Source organism: Saccostrea echinata, unplaced genomic scaffold (assembly GCF_033153115.1).
Source record: "Saccostrea echinata isolate AGI-Se365-2 ecotype Australia unplaced genomic scaffold, CSIRO_AGI_Sech_v1 ptg000029l, whole genome shotgun sequence".
Classification (NCBI taxonomy): Eukaryota; Metazoa; Mollusca; class Bivalvia; order Ostreida; family Ostreidae; genus Saccostrea; species Saccostrea echinata.
Window position 1 is genome coordinate 38,318,606 of NW_026889778.1, and position 22,275 is coordinate 38,340,880.

General features: G+C 33.9%; 2 protein-coding genes across 2 annotated transcripts; one reads left to right on the forward strand and one right to left on the reverse strand.

Moving 5' to 3' along the window:
- Positions 1–7,667: 7,667 nt before the first annotated feature.
- LOC133195916 (antileukoproteinase-like) lies at positions 7,668–8,904 on the reverse strand. The gene is made up of 2 exons (XM_061331899.1): positions 8,719–8,904; positions 7,668–8,176 (listed from the first exon to the last, which is right to left on the reverse strand). Exons 1-2 carry the CDS (start codon positions 8,771–8,773, stop codon positions 7,848–7,850), a joined length of 384 nt encoding a protein of 127 aa, XP_061187883.1. The 5' UTR covers positions 8,774–8,904; the 3' UTR covers positions 7,668–7,847.
- A 3,355-nt stretch (positions 8,905–12,259) lies between these two features.
- On the forward strand, positions 12,260–20,969 carry LOC133195902 (zinc finger protein 91-like). Its single transcript, XM_061331880.1, has 6 exons — positions 12,260–12,449; positions 12,766–13,067; positions 13,428–13,587; positions 13,887–13,966; positions 14,370–14,520; positions 17,134–20,969. Exons 1-6 carry the CDS (start codon positions 12,260–12,262, stop codon positions 20,790–20,792), a joined length of 4,542 nt encoding a protein of 1,513 aa, XP_061187864.1. The 3' UTR covers positions 20,793–20,969.
- Positions 20,970–22,275: the final 1,306 nt, after the last annotated feature.

The following is a 22,275-nucleotide window of genomic DNA, read 5'->3' on the forward strand; positions in this document are numbered from 1 at the left end:
GTATAAAAGCAACCTTTATAGCAGTGGTCTTAATTAATAAAATCTGAGAAAAAATATTAATTCCAACAGACTTATTGCAAGGACATTCTGTAAATTTTCCTAAGTTCAAAGAAATACAAATTTCAGTAAAAGAAAACACTAAGTCCAAAATAAATATAAAAAAAATACATACTGACTGTATAGTATTTTTTGAAAAATTATTAAGTCCAAATTTAATACAAAAATAATACAAACTAACTGTATGTAATTTTCTGTAAAATTACTAAGTTCAATTTTAATACAAAAATAATACAGATTAACTGTATGTAATTTTCTGTAAAATTACTAAGTTCAATTTTAATACAGAAAAAATACACTTGAAAAAAACTAAGTCCACAAAAATACAAAAATGATATACTGAAAATAATCTAAGTCCCAAAAAATACAAAAATAATACCCTGTAAAAAATCAAAGTCAGATTTTAATACAAAAATAATCTACCTATTTGTTGGTGATACAAAAATAATATATTTTTTCTGTATTAATTTTAAACAATACGAAAATGATTGTATTAAAAATATATTAAAAATATACTTTTATGTATTATTTTTTGATATGGGTTACATCATCTCTTTGAAAATCATAAGCATTAAAGCAAAATTTTGCAAGAGTGTAAAGAGGGATAATGAACCTATGTTTTTTTTTTTTTTTTAAATTTTTTTTATGAACACAGAATATATCTATCTATATATCTATATCTATCTATCTATCTATCTATCTATCTATCTATCTATCTATATATATATATATATATATATATATATATATATATATATATATATATATATATATATATATATATATATATATATATATATATATATATATATATGTATTGCATATAGTCAGGAGATATATTCCATTGTCTAGTCAGTCTGAAAAGTCAAAGTAAATTTTCTAGTACATGTGAACTAGCAATATCAGTCAACTGAAACAAAACTGCAACAGTCAAGTAAACAATTTAAACTCTGTCAGGAGTGAAAAATTTCTTGTCCTCTAGCAATTTAGCATAAATATACTGCTTTGAGAGAAATATTTTTGTGTCTTCTAGGTCACTTTTTTTTTTAATTTACATGTATTTCAAACTGGAAAAGTTTCATGCTTTTCTCTCATCAGTACTACATTTGTGTGCTCGTGTAAACTATGCATCAACATGATCAAGCTTATAGAACTCAGTGTCAAATATAAACTTTAATTATACTTCAAACTGTTTATTAAAAGTGTTTTCAATATACATGCATGTATTAGTGTATTGAGAGTACATGTAGAGAGATCACAATGCCCAGACTATACTGGGTACACACAATTCATTATATCCTGATATCTTGCATGCTTTTCCAAAGAATGAATCAAATCCTGAACTTTATCATGTTTATCATGTTAATTCAAATGTACTTTTAAACATTTTTTCACATGACAGGGGCAATTATCTGCTTTAGAAGAACACATTCTTCCTTCTTAAAATCATCCAGCCTTCTTGCAAACAATTTTTAAGATATATGACTGTGTAGTTTCATGTTACCATGTGCTACAATATATTTATTTTGTGGTTGTGTCTAAAAATAATTAGATTTCTATCTGCTAGTTTTAGAGTTTTATTATTCCCTTCTCTGAATATTTGTGGAGAATGCTTGTACTTAGTTACATTCCTGCCTGCATGTTATTTTAATTAAGATAATAAAAACATGCAATCAGCCTGGTCTGTATAAAGCAGCTGCATTTAATATATATACAAACCAGACTTTAACATGTTTAAGATGAAGAGGAGTGAGAATGCAGGCCATTAGGTTCTCTACTGGAAATTCAGAACTACACATTCTGTTCAACATCATGGCTCATTAATTAAGACATGGCTATGATGATCAAATCCATTAGTAAACAATCATGATAAAAGAAACCCAAAAAAAAAAAAATTCAAGACAATTCCACACACACTTGTAAGCAGAATATGTTGGTGTACAGCTTATCAATTATAGCACAGGAATTCTGGTATTAAACTTAAATATCTGATTCATAATTTTTCTGCATTATGAAGTATTGCTTAGCTCTTAATTAATAATTTTGTGAAATCACTTATTTTTGTGGGTTTTAAATTTTTATTGTTTTTGTAGTATGAACATGATGAAGAGATCCATAAATTCATATCTCCCATAAAACCTTAAAATTTCGTACTACTGTAACAATACAATGATTCTCCTTGAACTACAAATTCAAAACCCCCTCAAAGCAGTAATTTTTCTTCAAACCACGAAAATTTGATCACTCAAAAATAATTGATTTTAAAGTATTTAGAATTTAATTAATTGTTAAGTAGTGCTGTAATGTGTGTTCATACAATAATGGGTGCATATAGGCATACTTGCAAGCTCGTGCATTCAAAATTTTTTTTATGTCCTTCTTTATACAAATTAATTAACCCTATAAAATATTTGCTTCCTAGTTCTAATGAATGGAGCCAACGTAATAATCACTCAATGTATAGAGAAAGCTGAAATTATAAGTATTATTCTACAACTCCTTAAAACACATTATTCAGCAGATATAGACCAGACGAGCTACTTCAAACATTTTTTACTGGACCTGACCCTTCAACCACTAGCCCTGATCAAACTTCACAAAATATTTATTCGCAGCTTTTAGATGTTTCATTTTGTTGATTAAAATTAAATTGATTGTTTGGGGGAAAAAAAGTGTTGTTTGTCAATAACTCCTTGACTTGACCTTGACTTCAATAACTGATTGAAGAAGACATATAATGATGACAGAACTAGATCAGGAAGTCTTCTGTTGCAGACCCCACATACCTAGTGTGATAAGGTTCACATTTATTTTTTCCATATGATCAGTCAGTCTTTACCCAATTAGCAGACTCAGCTGGGTGGATGTGCCTTAGTGTTGAGCCCTGCATTTCCTCCTTGGAAAGGGTAGACTGACAATGCACATTTTTTTCATAATTATGCATGGTACACGTAATACAGTACAGTATGTAACCAGTAAACCAAAAACCCGTATCATGATGTATATTATGAAGTCTATATATACATGATAATTAAATCTTCATTTGTTATTTAGGACTACAGACTAACTCCTGTAGTCCTGATATAATCACCCAATATCAGTTACCATTATAAAAGTATCGTGGTGCTATTTTATAATAACAAAAGATAATCTTGTAAAAGACAACTGCAAAATACTGTTTTTGTACCTGCATCATAGTGGTATGGAACCATCTTTTGTTTGTTTGTCGCTTATGTCAACAAATTTCGGCACCAACACCTACATGTAAGGTGCATGAATAATCAACTGAGGAAATTCGAAAAATCCAAACATTACTTCATTCATACAGTTCACTCATAATCATCTCAACTTTCTTTCATTTAAGTAGGAAAAAAATGAATTTTCTTATATATTTATAATTTAATAGGCCTCATTAGATTAATCACTGTATATAGCTCCAGGCTCCATAAAAATATTCAAACTTCCAAGCACAGACTTCACAGATGGAAAAAGAAACTTACCCGATTCCATTTCAAATTAAGGGTTCATTTCTTAACTCCAGTCTTTTAATCTGACATTATAACTTGAGCTAGATAATTACATCCGAACATTCTACTGTGTCACACTAATTACTAGGATTTAATAGGAAGATAACACTTGACACAAGTAGGTTTGACAACGCACTTGGTTTTTCTTTTACTTCCGCTTATTTGTCACGTGATCAAAATATTTGTGTATAGTTGGCGGATCTACAACTCTTCGTTCCTAGATCTAAAGGGGAGGGGGCAGCCAGAAAATAAATAAGGAGCAGAAAATAAATAAATATTTAAAAAAAAAAAAAAGAAAGAAAGAAAGAAAAGCAAGAAAGGAGAAGATTCAAGAAGTGCCTGAAAGCTTCAAATGACAAGAAAAAAGAAAAAAAACTGCCCAAACTCGAAAATGTAAGGAGAAGGTTGGGGGGGGGGGGGGGGGGCTTTCTCACTTCGACCATAAAGAAGCAAAAGTGAGGGTCAGCACCCACCCCACCCCCGCCTTCCTTGATACCACTGAATTTTTATAGATTGTAATTAGAATGCATGTGCATAATTATAAATATATATTTATGCACAGAATCATATAAATTGGGGGGAGGGGGGTTGGGTTGTCATTTTTCGACACCTGGGACCCGTTTTACTAAGGAGCTTACGACTAATACCAAAAACTTAAGTTGATGGCAAAACCTTGCAAAATTAATGATTCTATTAAGAATTGATGGCTCAAAAATATCTGTCTATAGAAATATTTTTATAAAAAATATAAAACCATTTTCTAATTAATCAATCTTACATCAAATTAATGTAAGATGGAACTTAATAGGCTACCCGTAGAATTACACTTTAGTCTTAGTCTTAAGTTCTTTTGTAAAACGGGACCCTTATCTATAAACAAATGTTCGGCTATAGCTCCCTTTCTTCATGGTCTTTGGGGTCTATCATGAAAATAAATTATCCGATATTTTACAGGCCTAATTCATGTTGCTTAGTTATAGTTAACATGTACATCATGCACATTGTATATATGTATATGATATATGAAAGCTACTTTACAATTTTATGTTTATCTTGGAAAATTCTAATATAATGACCCATTCTGTCACATTAATTCATAAAAAAAAATTTATTTCCAATGAAGTAGTACATGTAATACTTTTTATAAAATTTCCGAAGTTTTGAATCTTGTTTACTTCCTGATGGTACATGTAAATTCAACATTTTAAAATCCTCGGCGATATAAGAATAAAATAAATTAATGGTATTTGAACCTTTCCAAATGATCCCAGGCACTTAGAAAGAGCCTTTCATTAAAAATACGAGGACTCGATCTGCGTACTGAATACTTTTATACCCCCCCCCCCCCCGATTTTTATTATGAAAGAGAGATAACGTCTATGAATTTAAGATACATAAATATTAGAGTTACCGAACCTTTATTTGATTTATCTATATAGTTCATTATTCGTTTCATATGTATACCAAAATACAAGAACTCTCGAACTCTTTCTATCTCTCTCTAAAAGGGGGTTTTAGCTCATGATCCACACCTCTGCTCATAAGAACATGGGCGTATAAGCAAGAAAAGAGTTTATGTCTTGACAAATAAGAAAGAAAAAAAAATTCAATATCAATCATTTTCTTTGATATATGTCTTGCTGTTAACATTATTGTATATTCACAATTGCTACAATCTCATAAGTATTTAAAATATGCTTCTATGAAATAGCATACGTACACAAACACAAAAAAGGGGGGGGGGCAAAACTGGCCATGTCCCAATACTATAGCAACTAGTTTTCATATGAGTAGATCTTCGCTCCCTAATTTTAAAGTATGCTTGAAAAATATAGGTTCTTCAGTTTAAAAAAAAATGTGAATTATAAGGACCCATTAGTTAATACTGTGAAAACACACTTTTATTATATAATACAACATTCGTAGCTTTATGATATATTTGAAGTCCATTTATATAAGGGTAAAATCATAAACAAGAAGGCAAATATAGCTGTTATGATTTGCATGGCTCAGTGGTAAAAACTTCAGTCCCAAGAGAAAACTGAGGCTTGGGATTCTTCTTCATTCTGGAGTAATCCCCACAAAAACCACAAATGCAATTTTTTTTTTACCATAGTAGAATTTTTGCAGATAGAATTTTTCCGCAGAATGGTGTTGTTTGTTATAATTTCATACAAATTAATAATATGAATATTTTCCTTCAGTTTACAACCTGAAACTTGAATTTTATACACCCAAAGCTTTTGGCATATTCTGCGCCTTATCAACCCACGTTCTTTGCATGCATGACAGAGTGAAAAAAAAATGTACCATACATTACGATATGACTCTCAATACAATTATTATTACAAACATAAACATTGTTAAAAAAGGTTTACATAAATCTTTATGGAAATTTTCTACTCAAGAACAACAAAATTACTGTTAAACTTATATATATATATATTTAAGTTTCATATAAAGACAACAAATAACACAAGAAACCCATGGGCTACATCGGTCACCTGAGCACTTTGGCTAGGAAAAACGAGAAATCAGTTCATTATTAAATAGTTTAATAATATAAGTGGTCCCAACCTATTAAAGGGGGGGGGGGGCATGATTTGAACAAACTTCCTATGTTTTATCTTCTATCCCCCCCCGCCCCCCCCCCCCCACTACTTGGGGTTATTGATTGATTTGAACAATCTTGAATCTACACTATCTGAGGATGCTTCTGTATTAATATGACTAATCATGGCTTTGTTCTTCTCGAGAAAAGGATTTTTAATGATTAATACCTGACGGTGCTTTCATATTAATATGAAAAATCATTGCTTTGCTGTTCTTGAGAAGATTTTTCCTATTTTTTCCTATTTGAAACTTTGATCGTCCATTGTGGTCCCACCCTACCCCGGGGGTCATGATTTTAACTTTGAATCTACACTACCTGATAATGCACCCATACAAATATAACCAATCATAACTTTGCTGTTCTTGAGAAGACGATTTTTACTATGCATTCCAATGTGAACTGGTCATCCATTGTGGTACCAGCCTACCCTCCGGTGTCTTGTTTTGAACAAACTTGAATCTGCTCTACCTAAGGATGCTTCCGTATAAATATGACCAGTCATGATTTTGTTGTTCTTTAGAAGAAGATTTTTAAAGATTTTTCCTATGTATTCCTATGTAAAACTTTGATCGTCGATTTTGGCCTCACCCAACCCCCTGAGGTCATGATTTGAACAAATGTCAATGTACACTCTCTGAGGATGCTTCCATATAAATATGACCAATCATGGCTTTGTTGTTCTTGAGAAGAAGATTTTAAAAGATTTTTCCTATGTATTCCTATGTGAAATTTTGATCGTCCATTGTGGCCCCACCCTACCCCCTGGGATCATGATTTGAACAAACTACCTGAGGATGCTTCCATATAAATATGACAAATCATGGCTTTGCTGTTCTTGAGAAGATTTATAAAGATTTTTCCTATGTATTCCTTCGTAAAATTTTGATTGCCCATTGCAGCCCGCCCTAACCCGTGGGGTCATGATTTGAACAAAACCTAATCTACACTACCTGAGGATGCTTCCACATAAGTTTTATATTTTCTGGCCCACTAGTTCTTGAAAAGAAGATTTTTAGACGATGCCATTAATTTTTCACTAATTCGTAATTATCTCCCCTTGGAAGAAGGTGTGGTCCTTCATTTGAACAAACTTGAATCCCCTTTAGCCAAGGATACTTTGTGGCAAGTTTGGTTGAAATTAGCCCAGTGATTCTGGAGAAGAAGATGAAATTGTAAAAAGTTAATGACGACAACTACAGACAAAGGAGAAATTTTGATCAGAAAAGCTCACTTAAACCTTCGGCTTAGGTGAGATAAAAAAAAATTATAATTATAAGTTTAGCCCTATAATAGGTTTTTTTTTTTTAGAAATAATTTTGTATTTATTGAATTACAAAACTTAAATGTACATTATAACACATATTTTTAAATGACGATTAATAATGTTAAAGATCATTGCATATTGATTTATTCACCAAATAATATATGTAAATTAGAACCACATCTTAACATCCATCAAACTTTAAAAAAAAAAATGTTTGATCAATTTCCTTCTTCAGAATAATCTCTCCCTTAGAATAGCCTTTGTCTCTTAAATTAATCCGATTCATCAATGTCATACAATTGAAAGTAATAAATATATTATTATCATTGATTATAGTACCAATGTGTCCTTCACTATAAAAATTGAACTTTGACCTTTGAACTCTCTAACCAAAGTATCCGCGAGTATAAATAAGGTCGGTCCCTGACTGACACGTTCTTTTGCATTGGGCATTTATACAACATCTAGCGGGTAACGGACAGTGCTCGTCCCTGGAACACTCAGTTGTATCCGTGTTCCGGTACCCACAATGCCGGGATCTCACCCGACGGCAAGTTCCGGGACGGCGGGTGGCACAAACCGGATGACCTCCTTCATCAGGACAACATATCCTTTTTCCTCTACAGTCCTTGGATGATTGGCAGGGAACATCGAATCGGGGGTTACATTTCACTGCATCTTTTGGTGGGCATTCAGGGTCTGGGTAATTAGTGTCTGTAATTTAACAATGAAACATGTATTATAAATTAGGACACCTTATATTTTATCAGATCATTTGTCTCTCCCTAAATCATTAATGTGATAAAAACATTTTCATGCAGTACATAATTTGAAAATTATAATTTTACAACGATTATATATATATTCTCTCTCTCTCTCTCTCTCTTTCTAATTTCAACTATTTTTTTTTCTTTCGATTAAAGCCATCTTTATTGGTTGGTTGCCCTCTCGATCCGACCGACTGGCTAAAAATGGCCTGACTCAAAACTTTTTTAACCTCCAGGAAGCAATTTTTTATGCATTCTGAATAATAGATTTTGAAAATTCAGCATTGAAATTTTCTGGGGGGAAAATTTCTTACTACCGAACCGTTTTTTTTTCATCCTGAGTCGGGAGAGGGCAAACAAACATTATTTTAAAGTGACTTAATAAATTCTTTTTATTTAATTACTGAAAATATTGGACTGATTAATTTTTTCAACGAACCTTTAATAGAAATTTAAAAAAAGAAAGAAATTTAATCATTAAAGACTTACAAGCTAGAGCATACGTCCAGGTCATAGCAACTAAAACACATAATCCGAGATTCATGACGACTGGAAGTGAAACACAGAGTAATATCAAAACCACAATAAATATGACCCCTGTTCAGTCAACCCAAGACCCGACTCTGACTTGTGCAGAACTTCCTTCTAATGTCCCACCTGTAAAATTTTCACGGTTTTATATGTCGTAACCTACAATCTCTGTCGAACGTGTTGCATTTTATATAAATTTCAAAGATTAATTTTAGACAATTGCGTAAAATACAATAAGATACATACATCAAAATCTCTGACAGCTAAAGAAACATTAAGAATGTCACATCAAACCACAGATGTAGGCAGCCCTCATAATTCTCTGATGTTTGATGATGTCAATGACTATCTCCGCCAATCTTAGTTGATTCACGTTTTTGTTTTTCAGTTGCTATCATTTTCATTATTTCATTGGGGCATCCCCTTGATTAAATTATGTTGATTTCGTAATGACAAATTATCATTGCTATTTTTTTTACTGGGGGTTTTAATATTTTTTTGGTACACCCCTACTTCGGTCATCTGCAGATTGAAACCATGTTGCTGATTTCATGTACATGTATATATATTTTATGATAGCTAGGAAGATTCTCGCCATTCGATGTTAAATAGTTATATACATTTTACTATACATCAATCAAAAGTAATATTGAAATGATGATCGATCGATCAATGAAGGGTTTATAATTAATTATAACTTTCTTCACCTATATCCTCTGTATCTCTGTATTTTTTAAATAGATGAATGAGGAATTCTGCACGAAAATTTTCGCGAACATGGGGTTCAAATCTATAGACAAAGTTAATGTTTGTTTGTTTAAGGGGGGGGGGTGTTTTGCTCTTTTTGGAGGTTCTTTTTTGTTTGTTTGTTTGTTTTTAAGCATTTCATTCTACATCTCCAGATGTTTTCATGATATAAGCCTTTTTTATAAACCTGGCCGATAAATTACATCACCTTCAGTCAATGCTTACTCCTTTCCAAATAAAAATTTAATTATTTTTCAAATGTTTTCTTAAAACCATCATATATAAACTGAGATCCCCCCTCCCTAGGTCATTTTCTAATTTGTTTATAGAATCCCCCCCCCCCCCAAGTAAACATTATGTTCAAACACACACACATATATATATATTTTGATGTATATGTGGTTAACCTTGCCATGATTCAAATAAATTTCAAACATTATGTATGTTGTTATAGATAAGTTTAATTTGATAAAGTCTAAACTTTTAATGTAACAATAACCTTGAAATGCTATTCAGTTTATTTACATTTTGTTATGCCTTGTCCTGTTTGTGTCGGATTTTACTCTCGTGGTTAAAAATTGTATGCACAACAATATAAATCATAAATACGGTAGGGAGAAAGTTGGGATGGGGTTGACCAAACAAAGTAATTAATTTTAATCTCAATAGTCATCCAAGGGAGAGAATTACGTTTGAAGAATTTAAAAAATGTTGTTTTTTATGTCTTTAATAGAGTTTCTCAACTTCGTCTCATCCATGTTTTCAATATTTTTCATGATAAATGTCCTAATTATTTATCTGATAATTTTTCACAAAACTCTACAAGAATATAACTATCTCTAACAACTAGATCCAGTAGATTGATTTTTTTTGTCCCCAGAAATTGTGAAATAGAGTCAAAAACTGTTGTAAAAAGAATTTTAAAAGCATCTCTTATCCAAAATGAGATCAATGTCTGAAAATAAGTTTTTATGCTTCTAGTTTTCATAAAAACGTGTCTTGTCTTATTTAATCATTTATTTTAATGTATATCTTTATTTATATCAGAACTCTAGTTAGTGCTTATAACTTACTTTTTATGAGGATGAGATTTATGTTTAATTTCATGGGCTGTTTCTTTGTGCCATTCCTTAAATAAATAAAGAAACATTTATATAAAAACGTATATTTATATTTCTTCCTACCTCAATATCGAATTTAATTTTGTTTAATAAATGTAAACTTTGATGAATTAATTATTATTTCTGAAATATTGATATATAAAGCTATTTTTCCTTCTTCTTCTTCACTTTTTTTAAATCGGGTATAATAATTTTTTTAAAAAAGATTTACAGTGTATTTTATTTTTCGCAAAGTTCCGGATTAAAACGGACAACTTTCATTTTGTTACTTATAAAAACCGGAAAAGACAAATATTGTCATCCGGGTCACGATTTACGTATGTCAAAGTTGAAATAATGTAAGTATTTACCTTTGTGTTGTTGCAAACTCTTTTGTACCTCAGTTTATCTATAGTTTAAGTGTATTAGTACACACTTTTTATTGCAATGTGTAAAGTTGAAATGTTTCCAAAATTCAGTTCATTAACATATTTTCCATCTTGAACCGGGTCCGCCATTTTTTCCGAATTTATCATCCCTTAATATATGTAGCTTGTTTTCAAGAATATTGTCACTATCTTTTAATAAATTCTTAGTTTAAGATGTTATTTTGTTCACTTTTCATAGATATTTTGAGCTAATATTCAAATAAGTGCCAAATTTCAAGGAACGTCGGATACTATTGACACAGGAAGACTCGGTTTCGAACGGAAAATATTTATTTAAAAAAATCACATATACACATTCTTCACACGTGTCTATAAAAAGAATTATCGATGTATATCTTATTTCATATTGGTTTTTTCCATATTGGGGATGATATTGCTTCTCATTATAGCGATATTTTACTTGTGAAGAGGAACTATCTGTAAATATCATAGATTTCCCTATGGCTTTACCCCAGCTCACACACACCTTTCATTTTTTTTTTCTTTTTCAGAACCATTAATTAATGTTTTTAAACAGAACTCATAGAACACATATATCATGTGAACATTTCTTTTTTACATGCAACATAATGTCAGTATATCCTCAAGTACTTGACAGAAAAATGCATAAGTACCATTTCATTGTGGTGAGGCCATCTTTAAAAAATTGTTTGGTTGCCCGGGGCCTCTCCTGACCGACTGGCTAAAAATGGCCTAACTCAAAACTTTTTCAACTTCCAGGAAGCCATTATTTTTTCATGCATTTTTGAAAATTCAGCATAGATTTTTGAAAATTTCTGGGGAAAAGAATTTCTCACCTACCTACTGACCCAATTTTTTCATCCTGAGTCGGGAGAAGGTAAACAAAATTATTTTAAAGTTGGCCAGACGATGTTGATAATGAATAATTAATGTACATGTACTTCTTCAAAATATGTGATCATTGACATATAGAGTAATCATTTCATATAGGTAATGTTCATACAATGATCTGCATTTATTATTTTTTTAAATACTCAATCCTCATGCAAGCAGAGCATGTAAAGTTGCTTTGCCTACAGGGTCATTCTCTAATTTAATTGTTGGGATATGTTTATGAACCACAAAAACAGTAGTTTAATAGTTTACAAGGAATCTTTATTTTTATTATTTCCAGGTTATTCTTACAAGAGTAGTTAAAATGTTATTGAAAACAAAATATGATATTGGTCTCCTTCAGATTAAATGGCTTCCAGAAATGGCAGAAGGAGTCTAAGAACTCCGAAACCAAACCAGAAGTATGCCTCATATGTAACAGGAAAGAAGGTCAAGAGGTCAGGTGATGCAGATACTGAAGGTGAAAGTTCATCAGAAGAAGAAGAAGTGAAAGAAAGTACACAGTCTCCAAAATCATCACCAGACAAATCAGTAAATGGTAAAGTGTCTTGTTCTATAAAGCCATTTTACATTCAAGATGGCAATAACTATGTGTTTTTAGTATTGTACCGCTTCATGAATAGATTCTCTTTTAAATGTTTATTGGAAAGTAGACTAGTCTATCACTTGGATCGCAATTGGGAGAATGAAAAAAATATCTGAATCTTGAACTGAAGACATTTAATAATGTTTGTTTGGAACATATTCTTTATAGAAAGATATCAGGATATGTTTTTTTTTTTATTTTTACAGACTCATAGCTGTTTATGATTCATGAATTTATGTTAATTTATGAAAATTGATTTTCTTGACAGTTGCTACAGCAGAAACAGATGTAAAAAGAAAGAGGGGCAGACCAAGAAAGATTCCTCTATCAGATGATATAAACAGTGGATCCACCAAAGAAAAGCAGTCAGGGAGTGAAGAGAATCTTGGATCCACCCCAGAAGATCATGGTCAAATATCCACTCCTCAAAGGACCCCAAAGAAAAGAGGGAGGAAAAGAAAACTGAAAGCTGATCAGGAGAGGGGGGCATATGACACAGAACAGGGGGATGAGGACAATCTTGAGAAGAGTCGAGTGTGGGAGTCCGTTCAACCTCAGTTACTGACCCTGGTAATTCTGATAATGCTATTGGACCAATTTTATTATATGGTTTTAAAATACCTATTTGTAAGTTTACTTGTTGCTCAGTTGCAAAATGGACTAAATCTTTTGGCTGATGATTATTTATCCAACATCTTTTGTTAAATATTAAGAAGATGACTAATTTTAAAGAGCGTTTGGAAGCTCTTTGTTATTTTATGAATTAAAACATAACACCGAATAGAGATTGATGTCACAAAAATAAACAAAGTCATAAAGCAAATGCTTCACTTCCTTTTCACATAATGGTTATAAATAGACACACAATGGTTATAAATAGACAAAGAATAGAGGTGTGTCCCTTAGGTAAAAATAGAATATTTTTTACAGGTGAATATCTTAAAGGAAGCTGGAATTGACGTGCTACTTATAACAAACTGGCTGAGGGGGTACACCTTCCAGTATAACGGCTCAGAGAAAGGGGTCAAGTTCCTCGAGGAGAGGGTTGGCTTCACCGAGGAGTTTCTCAATCAAGTCTTAAACAACAGGGGTGAGGACAGATTCCAAGTATCATCATATTAAGGATTTTTATTCAATGAGCATACACTATATAGAGTTTCCAGCTGAATAACTATTTTCAGGTTTTTAATAAATGTAACTATTTCTAATTTCCTTGCTGTAAAATTGAAAACTTTTATCTGTACTCGTATATATTATTCAATACATACATGTATGTTTTCTTTTTTAGGTTATTTTAATATAATATATATTATCTTTAGATAAGATAAAATATTTGAAATTTTGAGGTATATATAGATTTTTTAGTACAATCTTTTCTTTGGTGTGTAGGTGAGATGTTGAAAGATTCTCAGAAGGGAGAGCACTCCAAGTTCATCTGGAAGATTGTAGAAAAACAGCTACAAAGCTTGGTAGGATGTGTTTTACTTACGAATTGGTATATAGGAGGTGCACAATAATTTTAAATAGCCTGTAATAATTTTCACTCAACACTTTAGTCAGTTACAATGGTAAAACACGTTTTTTGCCTTTTGATGAAAACATTAAGTACCAACCCAGCAGTCTACAATGACAGCATTGAAACTTCTAGAGATCATAGATTGTAATGTTATGTGTACACCTATCATGTTATGCATTAGAAATATCTTTAATAGATGTTTGATGAATTATTTTGATGAATTATTTTTGAAATATAACTAGGGAGAAGGCTGAAAAAAGGCTGTGAGACAGTGCCTGCTACCCAGTCCCATTTACTTTCTGGAAAAAAAAATTTTGTTTCACCTTTAAAAATAAAATTCTGAAATTCCCCCATAGGTGTCTGATCTGTCCTCTGTTGGTGTGGAGAGCCTTGTTCTTTCCTCTGTGATGGGGCTGGAGGATTTCGGATTCACTGGGTCTACTAAAGGGCTTCAGTTCCTAGGGGACAGAACGGAGCTGAAGAATCTCTTTGTGGCTTACTGTTCAGGTATGACTGATATTCAAGTTTGTAAGGCTTTTCAGGCACTGATTAATAGCATAAATTTACATTAATATGGCAATTTTGTATAGGTAAGATATGATGAAATTCAAGTGGATGATTTGCTACAGATGTATTTTTATAGTGATGGGGGTGTCCGTCCGTCCGTTATGCTTTGGGATACACATCTCTTATCCATAACTCCTCTTATACCACTCTATAAAATTTAGTGAGACATAGTGCCATTGTACACCTCCTACTTAACTTTTTGATTGGACACATATTTTGGGTTTCCAATAGAACATAGACACTGCCATTTTTTTTCTATAATATTGAGCTTTTAGGAGTATCCATCTCTCATCAGTAACTCCTCCTATACCACTGAACAAAATTTAATGATACTTCACAGAATCTGTATTAAATTACATAGTGCTATTGTGCACCTCCTATTCTACTTTTTGATCGGAAACTTACTTCGGGTCTCCCATAGCAAAACATGGACTTTGCCATTATAAACATATGGGAGGTGGGGAGTATCATTTTGTGAGCTCAGTGCTCACAGTACCTCTAGTTATATACAGTTGAACTATATCTCGAACCACAGTATCTTGAATAACATGGATAAGCCAATGTGATCTGGAAGTTCAAACCACATTTCTTTTAGATAATTTACCCTCAATATTTCAAACCCTAGGATACCTTAAAGTTTCTTCTTGGTCCCATTGTGTTCAAGATAATGAGGTTTTACTGTATTTGTGAAGTTGGGGGGGGGGGGTATTTGTTGTTAATGGAATCACTGTGTCCATTCTTCTGTATGTAAATGCAAAGTGACGGCCAGCATTTAGATCAGTGCATGATTGTTTTGAAAGGATATCTAAACCAAACTTGCAGATATGATGCATCTTTGAATACTAGTAAGTATAATGCATCTGACCTACATTACATGCTTGACTGACCCTGGTTAAGAACAGCATTTAGGGCTGTTTTTTGTATTTCATAAAAGATATACAAACAGAGCATAAACATTATGCAGGTAATAACACATGTATAATTGTCCAAGGCCAGTCAGCTTCAAGATTTGGAGGCTGGATTTGATATACCAGTATATTTTATGCTTGAATGATCCTGTTTATGGACAATGTTTTGGCAGTTTCCAGCTTATCACATGTAATGTACAAACCAAACCTGCACACAACATCGTTTTATATGGGTTTTTTTTTTCCTGATATGTACATTGGATGCTGCATCTGAACTACATTTTACCATGTTTACACCTTAGGGACAAAGGAGAATATCAGAATTTAGCTAGTTCCCATCTTATCATTTCCTGTATACAGTGAAAACTAGCTGCAGTAATGTAGCCCTCTCCGATTTTTTTTTAATCTGATATTTTTAGGAGAAAAAAAATCGGAGAGGGCTACATTATTGCAGATAAGTGAAAACTTAAGTGTGTCTATGGATATTTTTTTTATGCAGTACTTATAAGATACCATTTCTGAGATGGGTATCAACTCACTTGTGTGGACATGATCCATTGCAACAAATATTGAGTTCTTGGCCTGAATATGGTCATATAAACACACACTTTCATGCAGTACATGTACCTTTCCTTTTGAGGCAAATATACTATCATAGAATCATAGACTGACTCATACTGAACATTATAAACCAACATTTGTTAATCATGGCCGGAGGAACTGGGAGGAATGCCACCCCCCCCCCCCCCCCCCCCCCCAAATAATTTTGATGATAGAAAACATAGCTACTATATGCTTGTGCCCCCTCAATAATAACATTTGTTTGAGGACATTTCTGCACAGAATTTCGTCAAACATTGCAGATATTTAGGACACAATGTGTAGATGTCAAATTGCCATGAAATTCCGATTCCATTATTTTTGCCCCAAGAGTTTTGCCTATTATTGAAGAAACTTTCCAGCTAGGTAATAAGGAAATCCACTGGAATCAGCTTTTGTAATGAATTTTATGTGAAATATTTTATGACCTTAAATGACCCCTATTGATTTTGAGATCAAAATATTAATGATTTAACACACACACACACACACACACACACACAGACAAAATCTTGGATAGTTCTCACCCCCCCTTTCAAACTGGTGCTTTGCCTTAAATAATTTCATAAGTACAGTATATAAAAAAATTCATATGACTACATCATAATTTTGTTTCCATCAATTATTTAAATGTGTAAATTGTCATGTGTTGGACATGGACTTACACTCATTAACAAATCGAAATCACTGAGGAATTTAAATAACAGTTTGTCAGCATAACTCCTGCACTGAATTTCCTGAAACTTTGTAGGTATTTCAGACAAAATGTATAGATTTGTATATTACCAAGAAATTTTGATTCCATTATTTATCTAGAAACTTCAGCCCAATTAAATTAATTTTGTAACATACAAAGATTTGAATGTCCTTATATGCAAGAAGTTTTGATGTGATGATTTTTTACAAGTAATGCCCCTTTTTGAATTATACTGTGTATTTAAAATGCACTGTGCTATTCGTTACGTGTTGCATTGTCGAGTTTTGGGGGAGCATGGTGTATGTGAGCTTGCTCACTTTTTCTTTCATTTTATTTGTTATATTTCAGATCAAGAAATCCCAAATGCCAAATTCCAGCAGAAGTCAGTTTTTATGGACTGGTACCAGTGTTTTGGAGGAGAGCCATATGAAGAGGAGTTCTATGAGTCTCAGAATCAGGAATCCCCCAAGAAGGCCAAGAGGAAGAAAATGGAGACACCCCTTGTGATCACCCTAGAGCTGGAGGAAAATCCAGTTTGTCCTGTTTGCTTTAAAAAATTCCAAGGTGTCCAGGTGCTGAAAAAACATTATCTTTCTCATCTTAAGGACGAGGAGTTTGATTGTGAGATTGGTCATCAGACTTTCCATGTGAACCTTCAATTAAATCAACACCAAATAGAAGCTCATGGTGATGAATCTGCTAAAGAGATGGAAACAGAAATTGCAAGTGGAAGCATGGTTGCTGAAAACAAAAGTGAAGATGTGAAAAATGGTGGGTTGGAACTCCGTGCTGTCACAGATAATGACTTTCTGGCTGATGTGCAGGGTATAGCTTTCGAGAATAGTACACAGGTAGATGAATCAGATTTACCATATGAATTAGAAAACAGAGGTGAAGTGAAGAATGACATAGAAGGAGAAGATAATATTGAACAGACAATTGAAAATCTAAAGGATATTGCTGAGAGCAATGAAGATGTCAAGAAAGAAAAGGTTGAAGACAGTGAAGATGATGGTGAAGACATCAGAGAGGATATGAAGGATGGTAGAATTAAATGTCTGTTATGTGATAAAACCATGAAAAATGAACTCATGTTTCAAAAACATGTTGAACATCACAATGCAAGAAAAGATGTGGAATGTAAAGTTGACGGATGTGAAAAGAAGTTTAAAAGAGCTTGGGATATGGAGTACCACATGGTCACCATCCATGGCTATGTTAAAATAGCAGCAGGGAATATTGTACGACCAGAGGATGTTCCACCTGGGACAAAGCTGAAGAAAGTCAAAAGGAAGAGAAGGAAAGGTGATCCAGAATCAGAAGAGGAAGAGGAGCCATTTAATCCAATTAAAGCACTGAGAGGAACGGAATGTCCCGACTGTCATATGAAGTTTAAAACCCTGGCCATTCTGAAGAGACACTATGAGATACACATAGGGGAGAAGTCTTTCATTTGTGAAGTCTGTTCTAAAAACTTTCTTAGAAAGTATGACATGCATATTCATCAGATGAAATGTCATGGATACAAAAGAATAGGGAAAGGGAGGGTTGGACCTCCAGAAAATGAAAATAAGCCTGATCAGTTTGATGTGTCATTGTTTGGAGATAGAACTCATTCTTCAGGAAAGAGGAAAACACCACTACACTGTGACTATTGTGATGTTGTGTCTCTGAATTTGACTAAGAAAATCGCACATTTAGAGGAATGTCACTCGCAAGAAAATCCCTTCAAATGTCCAGAGTGTGAGTTGAAATTCCCACTGAAGAGGAAAATGAAAGTTCATTGGTATACCAAGCATGCAGAAAAGAAACACAAGTGCAGTCAATGTGATAAGACATTCCTCTTTAAGTTCCATTTGAGAGACCATGAACAAATGTTTCACAATGAAAATGGATTCTTGTGTACCCTGTGTGGAAAAAGTTTCCATCTTCTTAGGTACCTGAAAAAACATGAGCAGAGGCATGAGGAAGATTTGGCTTATGGTATAGATCCAAATGCACCCAAAGTTTATGAATGCCAATACTGTAATCAAGTGTTAAATGGAATTTCTGCTTACCAGAATCACATGAAACAGCACCCTGATGTGGAGGATCGAAAATTCGAGTGCGATGTCTGCCACAAGAGATTCTTCCAACAGGGTCATTTGAAGCGCCATATGTATGTCCATGTAATGGACCGAAACTATGACTGCCAGTACTGTGATAAGAAATACAAGGATCCAGAAACTCTAAAAAAGCACCTCATTGCTTTCCACAATGTAAAGGAGATGAAACGAAAGACATACAGATGTGAAGAGTGTGATAAAGGTTTCTTAAGCATGGGCCACTTAAGTCGTCACATGTTGGGGCACACAGGAGAAAAGCCATTCTCCTGTGACATTTGTGGAAAGAGGTTCACAGAAAAGGCAGGAAAAATTAACCACGAGAGGATCCACAGTGGAGAGAGGCCGTTTGTTTGCAAGGTCTGTGGGAGAGCTTTTGTTCAGGCCACGCATCTCCGTCGCCACATGTTCCTCCATTCACAAGTCCGTAATTTCGTGTGTGGAATTTGCAAGAAAAGGTACTACCAAAACGAGGACCTGAAGCGCCATATGCTTACGCATTTAAATAAGAAATCTTTTAAGTGTAACATGTGTGACAAGTCGTACTATCAGTTAAGTAGCTTGAATCAGCACATGCGCTGTCATACAGGCAAAAGGCCTTTCCAATGCAGCGTTTGCAAAGCTTGTTTCTCCCAGAAGATTGCTATGATTGTGCACATGCGCAAACATACTGGTGAAAAGCCTTTCAAGTGCGAGACTTGTGGGAAATGTTTTATTAGCAAACGAATGTGTAAAGAGCACATGGCAACTCATGAGCAGAAATATATTGCCTTTACATGCTTCAAATGCGAAATGGAATTTCCGAGTGAAAATGAGCTTAAGGACCACGTGTCTGTTGCACACCCTACAGAGAAAATGGAGGAGGTGGTAAAAGTAGTAGTGACAGAAAATTCGGCATTGAAAGTAGAAAATGCTCTTGAACCTGAAAAAGAGGACGAAGATGAAGACGGTGTCTTGAATACTTGTGACATTTGTATGATGAGTTTTCCGGATGTTGAAGCTTTGGAGAAACACACAGTGGAAGACCATAAAAGTGAGAACGAAAATGTGTGCGAACTTTGTCTTGGCACGTACGAAAATCAGGAACAGTTTGCGGATCATTTGGTAAAAGAGCACGGACTTATTGAGATTGAAGATGGGTATTTCGTTCAACTTCAGGCCGTACCAGTGGAGGAAATATCCACTGACAGTCCATCTAAGTATTTGAACACAAAACACATCACTGAGGATGAAATTCACGCGGAGATCGATGGAAAACATATTATTATTCAGAATGTTGGTGGACTCATGAACAGTAATCAAAATGCATTGAATCAACATGTAGTGAGTACACCAATAGTCTCACCTTCCAAGAAAAGCAGCAATACTCAACTTACTCCGAAGAAGATGACAACAATTCAAGAGAAAGATGGATCCATTCTACACATTGTTTCTCCATCATATGAGATTCCCGCAACACAGCCCGATGGTCCCGTTATTGCTGAATATCCTTCACATATTGAGAACGCAACAGAACTCCGCCTGATTGACGCCTCACAAGTAGTTGACCCAAATCCCACAGGACAAGTTATTATAGCAACCGCAGATGGCGGTAAAACATATTTCACGTTGCCACCTGGAACGCAGACGACAGACAGCATTCCCATAGAAGCTACTTCAGACGACATTTTGCAACAGATTACGGAAGAAGTCATTTCCACTCAGGACTTCCAGACAGAGGCGGGCAGCAGCGAAAACGTAGAAACAACGCTGTCCGAAATCGCATTTGATCAAGATGGCGGTATTTCTGAATCAACAGCGGCGAACCTGGCAGCTATGTACGGTACAGATCGTATCATCTACCAAGAAGAGAGGAATGATGGGACAGAGGTTGTCCATGTGTATGCAGTGGTTTCCGATACTTGATACTTTTCAAACCAAAAATGTGTCTCCCCACTCAGACAAGCATCCATCCGACCCCGGTTTATGCACCCTGTACTTATCATTATATGTATTCAATTGCATAAACGTTCTTTATATTTTGTATTGTTTTTTTTTATGTCTGATTGATTGCTTCGAGATTAAAGGAATAATAAGCGATAATTTTCTATAGGAAATTTTTTGCACTGAATTTATTGGGGGGTGAGGAGTTTGTGTTCACTTTTTTGTACGTAAGTGGATCGAGAATACAGTAAGATCACTAGTTTTCCTCTGCACCTTAGATATAAATGTACAATCTATATGAAAAAATGAATCTTGCGCTGTTCTTGCCAACGAATTTTGTCTCGGCTCCATAGTCAAATTCATCATTCCAATCTTAACCGGTAGTATGCAACAATACATAAAGTCCTATACTTTTGAAGTAATATTGGGGCAGTACAGCCTAGTTTCTAGTAAACACTTAATTGAAAAATTAACACTCTTGCGCATGCAGTAATTGACACCTATTTGTTTTGCTTGGAAAAAATGAAAAGTTTGTTTGTATGTTGTTTAACGTCCCTCTCGAGAATTTTTCACTCATATGGAGACGCCACAACTTGCCGGTGGAGTGCTGCAAATTTTGTCCTATACTCGGCACTTACGGCCATTGAGCAGTGAGGGATCTTTTTCGTGCCAGCACCTACTGCGACACGGGACCTCGATTTATACAGTCTCATCCGAAGGACCGGTCTCCACGTCCCACAGTGGGATTCGAACCCGCGACGTAAGGATCAACTCCTTACTTCGCGACTCTAGAGCAGACGCTCTAACCACTGCGCCACGCAGGCGACTGAAATGTTGGTAAGTGTTCAAGTTTGTTGAGATTCAAACTGAAATAAAGGCAATAACTTAATTCTTATAATATAGAACAAGCAGTATACCAGGCCCAACTGTTTATATATTATTCATTCAGTGTTAGTTCATCAACGTTTAAGTTTTGGGACAGTTTCCTGATCTTGCAGCAGCTAGGGGCCAATGTCAATAGGTTGAAATATTTAGTATAGAAAAAAAGCAAATTAAAAATGATTTTAGAGTTTGAAAATAATTTGTTGAAACAATTCAGTATTTATTTTATTTTTCATTTAAAATGAATCGGAAATTGGCTTGGAAAGATGATTGAGCGTGTTGATTCTCTGTTTTTAAAGAGTAGTATGTCTTCATTAATCCTTCAAAAGAAGAGCTAAACATCTTCATTGTATATATGCTTTAGTAGTATAATATGTACGTCTTAAACTAAACCAAACCTTTGCCCTCTGGATATCTTCCAAAACACTCACACACACATGCACACAGACAGATTTGAGGTTGCAGCATACAAGCGTTGCAATCCGTGCATTAATTTCACGCACTCGAATAAAAGCTGGAATTACAGTCGTGCTTCAAAACAATTTTTGGAATATTTGCATCTCGGAGAACATGATTTTGCAAT